This window comes from Lithobates pipiens, unplaced genomic scaffold (genome assembly GCF_037356315.1).
Source record: "Lithobates pipiens isolate NorthernLeopardFrog02 unplaced genomic scaffold, aLitPip1_a1.2 Scaffold_16, whole genome shotgun sequence".
Classification (NCBI taxonomy): domain Eukaryota; kingdom Metazoa; phylum Chordata; class Amphibia; order Anura; family Ranidae; genus Lithobates; species Lithobates pipiens.
In genome coordinates this window covers 18,661,063-18,680,588 of record NW_027507748.1, presented here as the reverse complement: position 1 = coordinate 18,680,588, position 19,526 = coordinate 18,661,063, and the positions used below count along the sequence as shown (strand labels likewise).

General features: G+C 47.3%; 1 protein-coding gene across 1 annotated transcript in view; it reads left to right on the top strand.

Moving 5' to 3' along the window:
* Window positions 1-219: 219 nt before the first annotated feature.
* LOC143981512 (uncharacterized) overlaps window positions 220-19,526 on the top strand; it is a 392,182-nt gene continuing 372,875 nt past the window's right edge. Inside the window, exon 1 of the mRNA XM_077479381.1 lies at window positions 220-333. Within this exon, the coding sequence (XP_077335507.1) occupies window positions 303-333 (31 nt within the window). The 5' untranslated portion in view covers window positions 220-302. The remainder of the gene's footprint in view (window positions 334-19,526) is intronic.

Below are 19,526 nucleotides of genomic sequence, written 5' to 3'. Positions count from 1 at the left end.
TTTTTACAATAAGTCTTATTGTTGTGTTGGCAGCTCACTTTTTAGGTTGACGCAATATTTACACTTATTTCTCACTTGAACTGGATTGACGGTCGTCTTTATTCAACCATTTCACAATAATGATGAAAAATAGCTCATTATCACTTTCCATACAGGTAGTCTTGCCCCTCCCATCAGTTGTTTACAATATACGATGCATTTACAGGAAGCTGATGACTTTCTGGACTTGCAATCAGTTTCTGTTTGTTCCTCACAGTGTCTGGTGATAACTTCTCGAATATTCAGAGGGGAATAAAGCGGAGATGGTGGAGAGAATCCAATGGTGTATTTCCGGTAAGGCTGTGATTATATATACCAGGATCCCACCTAGCTTAGTATAGCAATCTCTAGTATTCCCTAAAATGATATCCCCCCATCTTCTATAGTGATATCCGCCCATCTTCTATAGTGATATCCCCCCATCTGTTATAGTGATATCCCCCCATCTGTTATAGTGATATCCCCCCATCTTCTATAGTGATATCCCCCCATCTTCTATAGTGATATCCCCCCCATCTGTTATAGTGATATACCCCCATCTGCTATAGTGATATACCCCCATCTGCTATAGTGATATACCCCCATCTGCTATAGTGGTATACTCCCATCTTCTATAGTGATATACCCTCAAACCTCCATAGTGATATACCCCCATCTTCTATAGGGATATACCTCTATCTTCTATAGTGATATACCCCCATCTCCTATCGTGACACCCCCCCTTCTTCTATAGTGACATCACCCCCATCTTCTATAGTGAAATCCCTCAACTTCTTCAGTGACAACACCCCCATCTTCTACAGTGATATACCCCCCATCTCCTATAGTGACATACCCCCCATCCTCTATAGTGACATACCCCATCTTCCATAGTGATATACCCCCATCTTCTATAGTGATATACCCCGTCTTCTATAGTGATATACCCCCATCTTCCATAGTGATATACCCCCATCTTCTATAGTGATATACCCCGTCTTCTATAGTGATATACCCCCATCTTCTATCGTGATGTACCCCCATCTTCTATCGTGATGTACCCCCATCTTCCATAGTGATATACCCCCATCTTCCATAGTGATATACCCCCATCTTCTATAGTGATATACCCCCATCTTCTATAGTGATATACCCAGTCTTCTATAGTGATATACCCCCATCTTCTATAGTGATATACCCCATCTTCTATAGTGATATATCCCGTCTTCTATAGTGATATATCCCGTCTTCTATAGTGATATACCCCCATCTTCTATCGTGATATACCCCCATCTTCTATCGTGATATACCCCCATCTTCTATCGTGATATACCCCCATCTTCTATCGTGATATACCCCCATCTTCTATCGTGATATACCCCCATCTTCTATCGTGATATACCCCCATCTTCTATCGTGATATACCCCCATCTTCTATCGTGATATACCCCCATCTTCTATCGTGATATACCCCCATCTTCTATAGTGATATACCCCCATCTTCTATAGTGATGTAGCACTACCCCCGTAGGAGCTGCTGATGAATGTTCAACCCCAAGAACAGACTCAACCCCTCTGGCTCACCTGTATAGCAATATTGGTGTGAGACCCAACAGTAAAGAGAGACACAGTAATGGTACACTATATAATATATTTATCGTATTCTTAGAACTCGTCACTTCACCAGCTATAATAATAGATGGCATCTCACACAAGTTGTCACTTAAAGTGGTTGTAAACCCTTTCAGACCACTTTGACCTATAGGTAAGCCTAGATTAAGGCTTACCTGTAGGTCCAAGAAATATCTCCTAAACCTACACGGTTTAGGAGATACTTGCAAAAAGACAAGCACCGCTGTCTACGGCAAATGCGCCATAGACAGCAGCGTGCAGGCGCACTGAGCATGCCGCTGCTAACAGCGATATGCCATTAGTGGTGGCTCCCATGCGCATGCGCCGGAGTGAAGTCACCGCGGCTCCGGCCAATCACAATGCTGGAGCCACAATACCGGAAAGAAGATGGACACTCCATGGAAGAGGGGACAGCAGTGACATCGCGTGTTCCTGTGTCAGGTAAGCAACACATAATGGGCTACAATGCGATGCATAATAATCCATTATGCTTTATCTTTGCAGGGAAACAAAGAGGAAGTAAACTCATCAGGGTTTACTACCTCTTTAACCACTTAAGAATTTTAATGAGAGAATTACTTAGCACAATAAACACTGTGGTAAACTCAGGTGTAAGGAATGACAACAAATAACAGTCAAGGTGTACATAGAACTAAAAATGCAATGACCACCATAAGAACGTGTATGCAGACAGGCACACAGTAAGCCCTTGTACACACGGTCGGACATTCCGACAACCAAATCCGTTGGATTATGTCCCTCGGATTTTGTCCGAAACTGTTGCATACACGCGGTCAGACGAAGTTGTTGGAAAATCCGATTGTTCAGAACGTGATGACGTTATTTCATTACGACGGGACTACGTTCAGGCTAGAAGCCAATAGCTTTGATGTAGGAATTTGATCTGAGCATGCGTGGCACTTTGTCCGATCGGAATTCTCTACACATGATCGGAGTATGTCCGATCGGAGCATTTTGTCTGAAAATTTTACCAACAAGTTGGATAACTTGGTCCATCGGATACTCAGACGGAAACAGTCCAATGGAGACCACACACAGTCGGAATATCCGACAAAACGGTCTGATCGGACACATTCCGTCTGAATCTCCGACCGTGTGTACAAGGGCTAAGACAGATGCTCAATATCCTCAAATACCTATATTAAGCACTTTCCCACTGACCTCAGAGCATACACACCAACTCTGCAATAACAGTTATAGAAATACAGTAATACAACACAATACGTATATCTTATATTCAAGGGCTCCCCCTAGGTTGTGATGCAATGTTCCAATATGCAGGGTGAACTGTAGTACTTTGAATAAGATGATAGAAGTCCAATGTCTTCTTGATCTTCAGCTAGCTCATGTATTAGACTGCAGTATTTGTAAATCCAAGGTAGACAAACAAGTAGACAGCAGACTGTAGAATAAGAACTATGCTGAATGATTATGTACTGGCAAGCAGAAGGCACTTGTAATAGTTTCTCTTTATCAGGGGATGTGATGCAGCATCAACTTATAACACAGAGAAACTCCCTGAAGTTCCACTGCCTGCAGCCTATGGATAAATGAGTTTCCTCTGTGGGATTACAAGTCTCACCGGCAGTCTATATCTGATACACTTAGTCAATAGTACACAATATTGATCTGGGCAAGTGCTCGCTCGCCACAATAGACCCAGATGCTTGCAAAGCTCCCTTCCTGGTATCTCCGTCCGATCCAAGCTGGCGTCATCACACCGCACCGCTCCTTCTGATGGCTGATGACTGTGATGCAGGAAACCTATAAAAATCCTATAAAGATCTTGGGTCCATCCGCACACTGATCCAGCTGACTGTGCTCTGTAACTCCTCAGAGGCCAAACGATTCCGCTCCGTGTCTTGTAGGCTATGGTGACCAGACTTCCCCGGTTTCTGGGGACAGTCCCCGGATTGAGGACACTGGCCCCGGACCAAGTCTGTCCCCGGATTGGATTTGAACAGGGACGGGGCAACTTCAAAGACAGTCCGTGAAGAATAAAAAATAAAAAATCAGAATTACACACCTCCGCTTCGCCACTCCTACTAGCTTAGGGGGTGTATTTTTTTCCATGATCTGTGCCCCTTTCTGATGATCATGTGCTGGTCGGAGTGGAGGGAATATTTCTTCAGTCTTGGGTGCATGCCCATTCAGCTCTGCCCACATGTTCTTCTGCCTTGGCTCAAGTCCCGGCCAGCCGCCTGTCTGCTTATCTCCTTGCCTTCCCTGGCGGAGTGATCTTCCTCTGCTCCCCACCCAGTAGTACCCGGGGCCTGGAGAGTAAGACTTGACACGCTGTGAGGCGGGCGGCGGCGGCGATGGGCAGAGTCGCTGATTGGCACCATTACCAGTAAAAAAAAAAATGTCCCCGGATTTCATTTTAAAAATCAAGTCACCTTATTGTAGGCCACAGTCTGTCAGCCACACACACAGACCTCACTGCAGGCAGGTCTTGAATGGCATTCCAAGAGGCCGAAAGATGGGCGTGCGGTCCCTTTTATTTGCCTACCCAGCAGGCTGTTCAGTGACCTGGCATTGTGGGTAGGTGAACTGGGCATTGTGGGTCAGTAGTTCACAGACTGATTTAAGCACATGAGTCACTTCCTCATTGAACTACCAATCCCGTAATGCATTGGAGTGTGGCTTTACAGAAACCAACAAAAGTCCTAACCACATTAATCCCTTAAAGCGGAGGGCCGTTTAAAAAAAAAAAAAAAAAAGTCAGCAGCTGCAAACACTGCAGCTGCTGACTTAATAAACACACTCACCTGTCCAGGGCGCCTGCGATGTCGGCCGCCCGAGGCCAACCCGTCCCTCGGCTCTCGCGTCCCGGCGCCGCCATTCCCTCTAAGGGAAACAGGCAGTGGAGCCGATGGCTTCACTGCCCGTTTCCTACTGCGCATGCGCGAGTCCCGCAGCTACTGCGCATGCGCGAGTCCCGCAGCGCTTTCTGAATGGGACGCGCTGTGTTCTGGAACATACAGTTCCCAGAACACAGCGCGACCCATTACCCAGAAGACGCCACGACGAAGAGAGAAGACAGAAGATCTCCGCGGAGGAGGAAGAGGAAGATTAGGATAAAGTGCCTAGCAACAGGCATTTCTGGTAAGTAAAAAAAAAAAAAAAATTTCATTTTTTTTTTTAGATTTTTTTGTCATTTTTAAATTTGTTTTGTTTTTCAGGGTGGCCCTCCACTTTAACGACCGCCGCACGCTGATGTACTTCGGCAGAATGTCACGGACAGGCAAACGGGTGTACCTGTACTTCCCTTTGAATTTGCCACCGTGCCATCGCGTGCATGCCATCGCATGTGTGCCAGTGCACGCTCGTGCCGTTCGTGAGCTCCACGAGTCCGTGAGGACTCGATGTCTGTGGGGACACCTGCGATTGTCTCACAGAGAGGAAGAACGGAGAGATGCTGATGTAAACAAGCATCTCTCCATTCTGCCGAGTGACAGTGTCACTGATCATAGCTTCCTGTAATTGGGAGCTATGATCAGTGATGTGTCACACACAACCCTGCCCCCCCACCCCCCACAGTTTGAACACATCCCTAGAAACACTTAACCCTTCCCTAGCCCCCTAGTGGTTAACCTCTTCATTGCCAGTGTCATTTTTTACAGTAAGTACAATTTAATCGCACTGATCGCTGTAAAAATGACAATGGTCCCAAAAATGTGTCAAAATTGTCCAAAGTGTCTGCCATAATGTCACAGTCACAATAAAAATCGCAGATCGCTACCATTACTATTAAAAAAATATATTAATAAACATGCCATAAAATTATCCCCTATTTTGTAGATGCTATAACTTTTGCACAAATCAATCAATAAACGCTTATTATGATTTATTACCAAAAATATGTAGAAGAATACATATCGGCCTAAACTGAGGAAAAAAAATGTTTTTTTTATACATTTTTTGGGAATATTTATTATAGCAAAAAGTAAAAAATATTGCTTTGCTTTCAAAATTGTTGCTCTTTTTTATTTATAGTGCAAAGTGCAAAAAATAATAACCGCAGAGGTGATCAAATATCACCAAAAGAAAGCTATATTTGTGGAAAAAAAAAGGACGTCAATTTTGTTTGGGACCGACGTCGCACAACTGCGCAATTGTCAGTTAAAGCAACGCAGTGCCGAATTGCAAAAAGTGCTCTGGTCTTTTGCCAGCCAAATGGTCCAGGGCTTAAGTGGTTAAAAGAAAAAGACACTAGAGGGAGCCAAACTCTTACTTAAGAATATCGCATTATTTACATAGTAACTTGGATGGCAAAACCCCTGCACTACATACTCCCCCTACTTTAAATCTTTGGACCCCAAAGATAGTCAAAATTTGTGACCTGTTGCATGTTTTTGCATTCAAGCGATGACACAAAACTGACAGAGGAGCCTCCCACAAATTATCACATGAAGGGAGACTGTTCTGTACACCTGCTACTGACACCCTATATAGATGTGCCAGGGGGTGAGATGGGGTTGTCCTCCACCAAAACAGCAGTGGAGGGACAAGGAATTTGAGAAGTTCTTTTTTTGACAGAACAAACTTCTTTGGGGCATTCGCCCAGAATGTCAATATGTCAGTCTCTTAGGTAGCTGAATAATTCTCTTTGCTCTTGCTACCTGTACGCTGACACTGTCCTTCTCCACTTTGGCCTCTGGTACTTCAGTATCTTGTATCTCAGCTTCACTAAAGGACAAAGAACTCTCACAGTCTGTTCCCTGCAAAGAGTGTGAAGAGTCTTCAGGATCTTCCAAAGACCTATCTTGTGGCACAAATTCAGAGGCCTCTGGTGGAAGAGTTCCACTGTCTATCACCTTCGTATGTGGAAAAGGGTTGGTATCAACCTCTGGCGTGTGAGATGACCCTAACCAGCCTATTTCCATTTCTTCTTCTTCGCTGCCTTCCCCATTTGCATCAAAAGGCCTAGACTGGGACCTAGTCAATGGTCGAGGTCTCTGAGAGGTGGTGGATGTGGATAGTGAATCCTGCTGGGGAGTTACCCGGACTGCTTCTGATAGAGGCGAAAGGTAATTATGATGCCAAGTTTTTAATGGTCCTGTGCTTCCTTCTGGTCGAATCTGGTACACTGGCAACCCTGTAAGTTGTTGGCATTTAACGTAGAGCTGTGACTTTCAACGATCAGCCAATTTGTGTTTCTCAGGTATACCCAGATTCCTCAACAACACCCTGTGTCCTGGTTGTAAGTCTTGTACTCATACCTTGAGGTCTAAAGTTCTCTTGTTCCTCTGTCCTCGAGCATCTGAGACAGCTTGGGCCTCATCATAGGCAGTTTTCAGGCTTCTTCGCAATACCCTCTGTGGGTATCTGTCCTCAGGTAGCTGCCGTTATCATCCATTACTACTTCTTATATACTGTCCCATATCCCAATTATGGGTAATCTACCCGCAACACTCGCCAAACAGGGACGCAGAAGTTGTCATCAACCGGATATGCGTCACTGGATGTTTACAAATTCGGCCATCTTTAATCCTGTATTTTTGGTGGGAGATGTCCAACGAAAGATAAATAAACATCCAGTTACGCATATCCGGTTGATGACAACTTCCGGTAGCGTCCCCGTTCGGTGAGTGGGGCGGGCGGATTACAGATAATTGGGATATGGGACAGTATATAAGAAGTAGTAATGGATGATAACGGCAGCTACCTGAGGACGCAACATCCCTATTTTGCGAAACGCGTTGTGGCTGCTTGGACCCTCGTTGATCGGGTTCGGTGGAGGAGGGAGAAGGACTGGAACGTATGTTTGGGAACCACGGATCATTACTGAGGACTCCTGACTATACCAAGAGGTAGATCCCAGCCATACTCCCACGTGCATTGCTGGACATGTTTAGTGCCGGCTCTGGCACAGGCATAAGTGAGTGAGCATTTAACTGTTGTTTTTAATTTTATTTTTTAATAAACCTGTCTTGATTTACTGCACCATGATGGTCCCCTATTTTTTGTGAGCCAAATAGCATAGAAGGTTTCTACCTTCCTACTTGGAGAGGCTGTTGATGAGACCCCTAAAGGAGTGGTTATCCTTAACCACTTAAGGACCGCCTCACGGCGATATACGTCAGCAGAATGGCACGGCTGGGCACAATCACGTAGCGGTACGTGATTCTTTAAGTGCCCAGCTGTGGGTCCTGTGCTCTGTGACCGTGGCCGTGGGACCAGCGGACCCGATCGCCGCTGGTGTCCCGCGATCAGGTCACAGAGCTGAAGAACGATGAGAGGTCTGTGTAAACAAACCTCTCCCCGTGCTTCCCTGTGTGGCTGTCACCGATCGTCTGTTCCCTGATATAGGGAAGGACGATCAGTGACGTCACAAGCCAGGCCACACCCCCCTACAATAAAAAAAAACACATATGTCATACATAACACTACACTGCCCCCTAGTGGTTAACTCCTTCACTGCCAGTGTCATTTACACAGGAATCACTGCATTTGTATAGCAGTGATTTCTGTATAAATGACAATCGTCCCAAAAATGTGTCAAAAATGTCCGATGTGTCCGCCATAATGTCGCAGTCACAATAAAAAACGCTGATCGCCGCTAATTACTAGTAAAAAAAAATATTAACAAAAAGGCTATAAAACTATCCCCTATTTTGTAAACGCTATAACTTTTGCGCAAAACAATCAATAATCGTTAATTGCGATTTTTTTTTTTTTTTACCAAAAATATGTAGAAGAATACGTATCGGCCTAAACTGAGGAAAAAAAAGTTTTTTTATATTTTTTTGGGGATATTTATTATAGCAAAAAGTAAAAAATATTGCATTTTTTTCAAAATTGCCGCTCTATTTTTGTTTATAGCGCAAAAAATTTAAAACGCAGAGGTGATCAAATACCACCAAAAGAAAGCTCTATTTGTGGGAAAAAAAGGACGCCAATTTTGTTTGGGAACCACGTCTCATGATCGCGCAATTGTCAGTTATAGCGACACAGTGCCGAATCGCGAAAAGGGGCCTGGTCCTTTGGCTGCAAATTGGTACGGGGCTTAAGTGGTTAAATGAACTAAAGGCGCAGATACAGACTAGGTCTGGTGAGTGGCCATTTTTTCTGGTGGTGGTGTAAGCACGTGATTCGTGATTGCAAGAAGCACTTTAAATTTAAAACAAGAAGCACTTTTGAAATAAGAGAAATCAACCATTACTGCAGTGATTGTTTATCTTTATGCACCGTGCACTTTCTTCACAGGAGTGATTACTCATTTGGGACATTTTTTACATATTGTGTTTTGTTTTTTATATTGTGATCTGTTTTTTACTATGTGAGTTTGGGCACTATAATGCACTTTATCTGATAACTCTGGGGGTGTTCCTATGTGACCATTTCCTTGGGGTATCCGTAGTGTTTTTATATTGTTTGGCACCTAGGCACTTTTATTGGATGGTAAGGTACTGTAAGGCACTTTGATGCCAATGCGGGGGTAGCCAACACAGGATATAGGTTGGCTCCACATTGACACTAACATAATATATTTTGAATATTGTTTGAATATTTTTAGTTCATATCGGGTATTTTTCTGGTGGTAGGGTTTTTTGTTATTTTTAAAAATCTTTTCCACAGGCAAGCAGGTGTTACAGTCTAGTGCTTGAGTCTAGCATTTAGATCAAATAAAAAGTAGAGTTAGCGCAACCCATGCTATATATATATTTCATTTAGATATGGAGAGTATCCTGTGCTATGGCCGCTATGTGCTTGCTCCAGTGTTACTTTTGTTCGGAGGTTAGCGTTCCTAGCATGTTCAAGAGAGTCAGATTGAATCTCTCTGGTTGAGGATCTCCTTGAGGATGGTAAGGAGTAGTTCTAGATTTCTTGATGCCCAACAAATCCAAGAGTCTTTTAATGAGGCTACTCTCAAAGTCTCTCCCTTGATCTGAGTGGATACACTGGGGTAGGCCATAATGGACAAATAATTTTTCCACCAAAATTTTGGCCACTGTGGATGCCTGTTGATCTCTTGTGGGAAAAAACTAGGCATAATAGGCATAACGGGTGAAATGGTCAGTTATCACCAGGATATTTCCCTGCCCACTGAGGTTAGATTCCAAGCACAGAAAATCAATGCAGACCAGATCCAATGCCCCTTGACTCTCTAGGTGGCCCATTGGGGCGGCTCGTGGAGGTAAAGTTATTATTTGAATGCATCTAAGGCAAGAATGGCAGTAACCCTCGACTTCAGTCCGCATGCAGGGCCAATAGAATCTGTCTCTCACCAGTTGGAAAGTCCTCTCGGACCCCAATAGGCCATGATGATCATTTAAAGCAACTAGCACTTTCTCCTGGTATTTCTCTGGTAAGAACATTGTTTTGGACTGTTGGATTTATTTATATAAGTTGCTTTTTGTTTTCCTTTAGGGTGACATCACCTAACTGGGACTTCACTTATTATTGTTCTTCACTATATTTTGGTTGCAATGTTTTTGTTTATTGTAACTTTGTAATTTTGTGATATGGTGTGTATTATTTTAGATGCTTTATGATCATCTAAGTGTCACATTTTGATTGGCATTTGCTCTAGCGCCCCTATTAGAATTATACTTTAGCACTACAAGTTTTTTTTTTTTTCTTGTTTGGTAGGGAGCAGCTATCAGTGTTACATCCAGTTTATTTGATTCACGGATTATTAATTTTACATATATTTTTTTAGTTTGAGTGGCGCGGGGTTTAATAGTTGCTGGGTTGTCAGCCACTTTTTTTCACATTTATTCTAGTGTCAAGTTTTCTTGTTCACTTTATAAACTCACGCAGACATGGATGTGTTTAACTTTATGAAAGAAAGGCACATTAACCTAGAGGAGGTTTTTCAACAGACTCCCAGTCTTAATTTAGACTTGGAGAATGGCTTTAAACAATTACAAACAGACATGGAAAAGCAAATAAGACTGTGGTGGGATGTAGCTTCTTTTGATATGTATATGGAAAGGAGCTTGACTCCAAGGAGACTCAGGTGGGATATCAGTCCCAATGAAGGGACTGATGATCTCCAAATGTTGGATGAATGGTACCAATTTTTTAATGTCTGTGAGCAAAAATTGATGCAACTCATGGTCAGGAAAAGAAAAGCTAAATCTGCGATTTTGGATGCCAAGATCGCAGACCTGAAAGAGAAAATGATGCCATTTAGTGCCACTAACGAATATTCAGAAAGAGCTAAAACTCTCCAGAGCCATTTAGCCAAATACGATAGTGAAATTAAAAACAAAAAAATCCAAAAATATCAGAGGGATATCAAAGATTTTGAACAAAATAAAGTATACAAATGGCAGGAAACTCTTCTGGCAACATCTGGCAATGATACTTCAAGTGAAAGGGAACCCACCTCAGATTCGGTGACCAAAGCCAAACCAGTTTCCAGCACTCCGAAAAAAAACAATATTAAACAAGGGGGTAATTCTAAGGCCTCATGCACACGAGACGCAGATGAAACCTCTGTTAAAAAAAAGCTGAAACGCGCGTTTAGAAACGCGCGTTTTGCCGCGTTTGCATGCCGCATTTAGACGCGTTTAGACGCGTTTAGACGCGTTTGCGTTTAAACGTGTTTATAAAGATAACATGATGTAGACCCTCCCCAAGCTCTCAAAGCATTTTTTTTAACTATTTCTGCTATTTTGATCAGAGTGAGCAGCAGCAGCATAGAGAACAGTTGTACACTTGCATTTGCCGTGTCACTTGCCACGGCACCTGCCACAAGTTGTGGATTGTCCACTTGCCACGTCACTTGCCACAAGTTGGGGATTGTCCACTTGCCACATCACCTGCCACGTCACCTGCCACAAATTGTGGATTGTCCACTTGCCACGTCACTTGCCACATCACCTGCCACGTCACTTGCCACGAGATGTGGATTGTCCACTTTCCACGTCATCTGCCATGCCACCTGCCACAAGCTGTGGATTGTCCACTTGCCACGTCACCAGCCACATCACCTGCCACAAGTTGTGGATTGTCCACTTGCCACGTGACTTGCCACATCACCTGCCACGTCACTTGCCACATCACCTGCCACAAGTTGTGGATTGTTCACTTGCCACGTCACCTGCCACATCACCTGCCACAAGTTGTGGATTGTCCACTTGCCACGTCACTTGCCACAAGCTGTGGATTGTCCACTTGCCACATCACTTGCCACGTCACCTGCCACGTCACTTGCCACGTCACCTGCCACAAGTTGTGGATTGTCCACTTGCCACGTCACTTGCCACAAGCTGTGGATTGTCCACTTGCCACGTCACTTGCCACGTCACCTGCCACGTCACTTGCCACGTCACCTGCCACAAGTTTTGGATTGTCCACTTGCCACGTCACTTGCCACGTCAGCTGCCACGTCACTTGCCACGAGATGTGGATTGTCCACTTTCCACGTCATCTGCCATGCCACCTGCCACAAGCTGTGGATTGTCCACTTGCCACGTCACCAGCCACATCACCTGCCACAAGTTGTGGATTGTCCACTTGCCACGTGACTTGCCACATCACCTGCCACATCACTTGCCACATCACCTGCCACAAGTTGTGGATTGTCTACTTGCCACGTCACTTGCCACTTCACCTGCCACGTCACTTGCCACGTCACCTGCCACAAGTTGTGGATTGTTCACTTGCCACGTCACCTGCCACGTCACCTGCCACAAGTTGTGGATTGTCCACTTGCCACGTCACTTGCCACAAGCTGTGGATTGTCCACTTGCCACATCACTTGCCACGTCACCTGCCACGTCACTTGCCACGTCACCTGCCACAAGTTTTGGATTGTCCACTTGCCACGTCACTTGCCACGTCAGCTGCCACGTCACTTGCCACATCACCTGCCACGTCACCTGCCACAAGTTGTGGATTGTCCACTTGCCACGTCACTTGCCACATCACCTGCCACGTCACTTGCCACGAGATGTGGATTGTCCACTTGCCATGTCACTTGCCACGTCACCTGCCACGTCACTTGCCACATCAGCTGCCACGTCACTTGCCACAAGATGTGGATTGTCCACTTGTCACATCACCTGCCACATCACTTGCCACATCACCTGCCACGTCACCTGCCACAAGTTGTGGATTGTCCACTTGCCACGTCACTTGCCACATCACCTGCCACGTCACTTGCCACAAGATGTGGATTGTCCACTTTCCACGTCACCTGCCATGCCATCTGCCACAAGTTGTGGATTGTCCACTTACCACGTCACCAGCCACATCACCTGCCACAAGTTGTGGATTGTCCACTTGCCACACCACTTTCCACGTCACCTGCCACGTCACCTGCCACAAGATGTGGATTGTCCACTTGCCACGTCACCAGCCACATCACCTGCCACAAGTTGTGGATTGTCCACTTGCCACGTCCCTTGCCACGTCCCTTGCCACGTCCCCTGCCACGTCACCTGCCACAAGTGGATTGTCCACTTGCCACATCACTTGCCACATCACCTGCCACAAGTTGTGGATTGTCCACTTGCCACCTCACCTGACACAAGTTGTGGATTGTCCACTCGCCACGTCACTTGCCACATCCCCTGCCACAAGTGGATTGTCCACTTGCCACGTCACTTGCCACATCACCTGCCACGTCACCTGCCACAAGTTGTGGATTGTCCACTTGCCACGTCACTTGCCACATCACCTGCCACGTCACTTGCCACGAGATGTGGATTGTCCACTTGCCATGTCACTTGCCACGTCACCTGCCACGTCACTTGCCACATCAGCTGCCACGTCACTTGCCACAAGATGTGGATTGTCCACTTGTCACATCACCTGCCACATCACTTGCCACATCACCTGCCACGTCACCTGCCACAAGTTGTGGATTGTCCACTTGCCACGTCACTTGCCACATCACCTGCCACGTCACTTGCCACAAGATGTGGATTGTCCACTTTCCACGTCACCTGCCATGCCATCTGCCACAAGTTGTGGATTGTCCACTTACCACGTCACCAGCCACATCACCTGCCACAAGTTGTGGATTGTCCACTTGCCACACCACTTTCCACGTCACCTGCCACGTCACCTGCCACAAGATGTGGATTGTCCACTTGCCACGTCACCAGCCACATCACCTGCCACAAGTTGTGGATTGTCCACTTGCCACGTCCCTTGCCACGTCCCTTGCCACGTCCCCTGCCACGTCACCTGCCACAAGTGGATTGTCCACTTGCCACATCACTTGCCACATCACCTGCCACAAGTTGTGGATTGTCCACTTGCCACCTCACCTGACACAAGTTGTGGATTGTCCACTCGCCACGTCACTTGCCACATCCCCTGCCACAAGTGGATTGTCCACTTGCCACATCACTTGCCCCATCACCTGCCACAAGTTGTGGATTGTCCACTTGCCACGTCACCTGACACAAGTTGTGGATTGTCCACTCGCCACGTCACTTGCCACATCACCTGCCACAAGTGGATTGTCCACTTGCCACGTCACTTGCCACGTCCCCTGCCACAAGTGGATTGTCCACTTGCCACGTCACTTGCCACGTCACCTGCCACAAGTTGTTGATTTTCCACTTGCCACGTCACCTGCCAAGTCACTTGCCGCGTCACCTGCCAGGTCACTTGCCACGTCACCTGCCACAAGTTGTGGATTGTCCACTTTCCACGTCACTTGCCACTTCACCTGCCACGTTACTTGCCACAAGTTGTGGATTGTCCACTTGCCACATCACTTGCCACCTGCCATGTCACTTGCCACAAGTTGTGGATTGTCCACTTGCCACGTCACTTGCCACAAGTTGTGGATTGTCCACTTGCAATTGCAATTGTTTAAAATATTTTTCTAATGGTTTTTCATCATTTGCAATCATTTTTGAGATTTTTAATGTAAAAAAAAAGGTCACCTTTAAAAACGCATATAAACGCAAACGCGGCTAAACGCGGGTGCCGCGTTTAGCCGCGTTTTGCGTCTGAAACGCAGAAATTTTTGTTTCTGAACGCATTTTTTTGCTTCTGGAAAAACGAGATTAAACGCAACTGCATATAAACGGAAAAAAACGAGACTGTGTGCATGGACACATAGGATAACATTGAATGAGTTCAGGTGCAGTTGAAAAAACTGTCCAACTGCATCTGAACGCGCGTTTAACTGCGTCTCGTGTGCATGAGGCCTAAAACTCACCACTATCCACCTTCTAATTCATACCCCTACCCCTCTCCCCGTCCGATACATACCTATAACAGGTATAGTCCTTTGGACAACAGATATCCCGACTATCATTATTATGAACCACCAAGAAATCATTTTCCACCGAGGCCCTCTAGAGGTGCCTTTAGAGGTAACTTTAGGGGAAGACCAGGGCCTCATCAAAATCAGTACCAGGGGGGGAAGGGAGAGTATGGAAGGGGCCTTATCGTATCCCTCCTACCCCTTACCCCCCACAAGAACCTATAGAAAAAGAGGAAAGAGAGGAGGCAGGAGAAAGAAAAAGAAAGAGAGACAAGTAAATGAGGGTATTTTTAACTTAGCAGGCGTGGAACTTTCAGAGAAAGAATTAGAAGTATTAAATCAGGGCCTAAAATTTGCACCTAATAAGGATGTGAACAAGTTTGAATTATTTGTTGACATCGAGAAATACGTGAGGAAACTTAATATTAAAAAGTATTTCACAAGCACACATTGATGCGGCTACCCTGCTACAACTCCATCAGGAGGAGATGGAAGACAGAAGCAGACGGAATAATATCCGTCTGCGAGGACTCCCGGAGGCGACTGGTTCGGAGGACTTGGCCGCTACAGCCACCGCCATTTTCCGCAGACTCCCAGGCGAGCCCCTTCCGCAGACCCTGGAGTTCGACCGGATCCATCGTGCGCTGGGACCAAAGCCACAAGACGTCAATAGGCCGCGAGATGTCATCTGCCGCCTCCACCGGTACTCGTATAAAGAGTTAATCCTCCGCAAGGCATGGGAGGCTGGGACTGTGGACTTTGACGGAGCTGATGTTAGAATCCTGCCTGATCTTTCCCATGCAACGCTGCAGAGAAGAGCCATGCTTCGTCCCGTGCTAGAAGCTGCCCGCCGGCGTGGTGCCACCTATCGCTGGGGGTACCCACTCGCAGTCATCTTTAGAAGAGACCAGCAGTCGTTCCACCTTCGCTCTCCGGGAGACCTACCTGCTCTATTCACGTTCCTGGGGTGGATCCTTTCAGAATCCCGAATTGGCTGATGTTCCTTCCTCCGCCGGGGGGGCGCTCCGGACTGCAATCCTCGTGGGGGTCGGCCCAACCGAGACCCCAGAGACGTCGCCGTGGTTCCGGGACGACTACACTGGAGAGGGCACGTGAGCTGTGAGCACAGGCGGCTCGCTGTATGAGGTACAATCCTGCCCTGTTTGCTGCCCCTATGCTGCACCATTCCCCCCCTGGGCTGCGTGATTGCAGTTCACTGTGATGGCTTTACTGTGACCCACTCTGGGCTAGAGATGGACTTGGGACGCTTGGGAGGTGGGGGCTACTGACTGTCCTGGCTGTCTTGCCTGGGGGACCCCTCTGGGAGGGACAGACAATCCGGACTTTTAGGCCTGCGGGGGTGACTAGGTTGAGACAGATCGCTGGGGGGGGTGGTCTGCTGGGCTGGTGAACCCCCCCGTACCTGCTATGTCGGTGACTGGAGGATTTAACACCGCAACTCCCATGTGTAACAAGGATTGCCCCCTCCCCCCATGCCCAAGGTCTGTTGGGAACACTGGACTACGCCTGGCTGGGTTGTGGAGCCCAGGGAGACATGTGGGTATTTTTCTTTGATGCACTGGGGGGCAGCTGAGGGACTTTGGGACATTGTTTTCACTACCTTTTTTCGCTGGCAGAATCCGTTCGCCCCTGCCTCGGGGGGAGGGGCCTTTTTTGGGGTTTTGCCCCCCCCTCCCCGGTTGGGGTAGCTGCCTCCTTTTCTGACTCAGGGGAGACTGTTGATGCTCGGTTGGGGACTCTCCCCAGATACGCAATGTTCTATGTTATTATGTGTTTATTTTCCTATATTGTTTTATGTGTTATTTTGAATCCCTCCCTTGCTCCTGGCGGGTTAAGTTTCATCTGTCTGCATGCCGGGAGACTGGTAGATGTTGGCTCCGGCGGGCCTGCTGGGAGCCGCCTCCTGTTAGGGGGCCTGACTTCTAGGTGGGTCGGGTGCTGGACCGTAGACGGGGGACCTACACCCCTCCCGGGGATGTGCCATACTTGCTCCCCCGCCCCTTGGGAGCCCAGGGGTCCTGCTCTGTGCTCCGTTGTTATTGGGGTGGTTAGCCGCTTTTAGAGCATGATGGGGCGGAACCTCTGGGGTGGAGTTGATGGCCCCCCCCGACGCCCTCGGGGTTTCCCCCCCCCCGCGGCTAGCCCGTGGGGTTGCGGGGGAGGGTGATCTTATTGGTGCCGTTGGACCATGCTTTAGCTGCTCCTGGGGTGTCGGGGAGGGCCGGGAGCGCCCCCTCCTTAGTCGTTTCCAGCCACTTCCCCCACGTAGGCCGGCACGTTTTTGGTGGAGTCGTGCCACGCAAGCTTTTTGCTTGCCCTTAGCTAGTACCCTTCCCTTCCCTTATTCCCCTCTGTTCGTGTCTTACCTTGCCCTTCCCCCCCCCCCCCTCTTTTTTTTTTTTTTTCTCTTTCCCACCCTCCCCCTCTGGTTGAGGATGGAGAGCCTCCGAATATACTCCCTGAATGCGAAAGGCCTCAATATCCCTGAGAAGCGGCGTATGTTGCTGCATGACTTGAGGCGGGATCGCAGCGATATAGTCTATATCCAGGAAACTCATTTCAGGGAGGATAGGTTGCCGGTCCTCAAAAACAGATTTTTCCCCATGACGTACCATTCCACAAATAAAACGAAATCTCGGGGGGCCTCCATTCTTATCTCCAGTAGAATACCCTGGACTCTTCAAGATTCTAGGATTGATCCGGGAGGTCGCTATGTGTTCCTCAAGGGTCGCATTGGTGATGTTCAGTTGACGTTGGCGAACGTCTATGCCCCAAATGACGGCCAGGATGTTTTTCTGCGACGCACGCTTGCTAACTTGTCGGAATTTCAAGAGGGCCAATTGATCCTAGGGGGAGACTGGAATATACCCCTGGCCCCTAACGTCGACACGTCGTCGGGTGTATCCTCTATGCCTGCGGGAACCCGTAAACGCATTATTAAATGTCTGCATGAGAAGCAGTTGATCGATATTTGGCGACTTCAGCACCCGGGAGAACGGGACTACACATTCTATTCCTCCCCCCATAAAATATACACGAGAATTGATTATTTCCTTATACCCCACTGTCAACTCCATGCGGTTCACGCCTCCACTATAGGTCAGCGGACATGATCGGATCATGCGCCCATTACGTTGACCTATAAACTTTCTAATAACCCGTCCCAGAGGACGCGATTTTGGCGACTAAATGAAAGCCTTCTGCAGCAGCCGGGGGTCTTAGAGGAGGTGACTAGGGAACTTACTTGTTATTTTCAGACTAACACAACGACCGATTCCTCACCGGGAGCAGTTTGGGAAGCCCATAAGACAATTATTAGGGGTATCCTGATAAAGCACGGCTCGCGTATCAAAAAAGAAACCGGGAAACTTCTGGAGTCGCTTCTGGCTAAACTCCAAGTCATGGAGTCGCACCACAAAGCTTCCCCGGATCCTCATGTGGAGGCTGAACTGTCCTCTCTCCGGAGTCAGATCAATGTCCTTCTGGGACATAAAGCTAAGGCTGCGTTACAAAAATGTAGGCTCATGGCATACGAATCCGGGAATAAATGCGGTCGCATCCTAGCGCGGGCGGTCAAAGACATTAAGACGCGGACCTATATCCCCCGGATTAAGACGGCGAACGTAACCGTCGGTCTCCCGCATCAGATTGTGGGTACATTTAAAGATTTCTACGACACTCTCTACAACCTACCGACCCCGCAGGGGGGACAACCCCAGATGGAGGCTTATATATCATCCAGCCAGACTCCTACTCTGTCCCCTGAAAACATAGCTGAACTAGAGGCCCCGATCACTACAGACGAGCTGGAACTGGCGCTTAAGTTGACTAAACCTGGAAAGGCACCTGGGCCAGATGGCTTTACCCTTGCATACTATAAGACCCTGCTCCCGGCCCTTAGCTCTCATATGGTGGGTTTCTTTAATGCTATAGGGAACGCGGCCACCCTCGCTCATGACACCACCAGGGCCCATATCACGGTCATCCCTAAAGACGGTAAGGACCCCTTGGTTTGTGGTAGCTACAGGCCAATCTCGCTGCTGAACACTGATCTCAAGCTGTTTACTAAAATTTTAGCGACCCGGTTAGCCCGCCACTTACAGACCCTGGTTCACCTAGACCAGGTGGGTTTTGTCCCTTCGAAGGAAGCTAGAAACAGCACGACTAAAGTGTTGAATTTAATATATATTGCTACTCAGACCAGCACACCTTCCGTATTTTTAAACACCGATGCAGAAAAAGCCTTTGATAGGGTTAACTGGGAGTACCTGTTCGCGGTTCTCCGGCATGTGGGACTGGGTGAAAAAATGATTAATTGGATTACCCAGATATATACTGCCCCGACAGCACAAATTAAAGTGAATGGGGTCCTGTCAGACCCCCTTTCTATTAAAAATGGAACTAGACAGGGCTGCCCATTGTCCCCCCTTCTCTTTGCCCTTTCCCTGGAACCTTTCTTATGCAAAATTAGAAACAACCCTGATATCCAAGGCCTGACAGCGGGGGGTGTCCAATACAAGGTCTCCGCTTATGCGGACGACTTGATGTTTTCCCTTTCGAACCCGGCAATATCCCTCCCGAATCTCCTCAGGGAATTCGAGGAGTATGGACGGATCTCTAACCTGAAAATTAACTACACTAAATCGGAGGC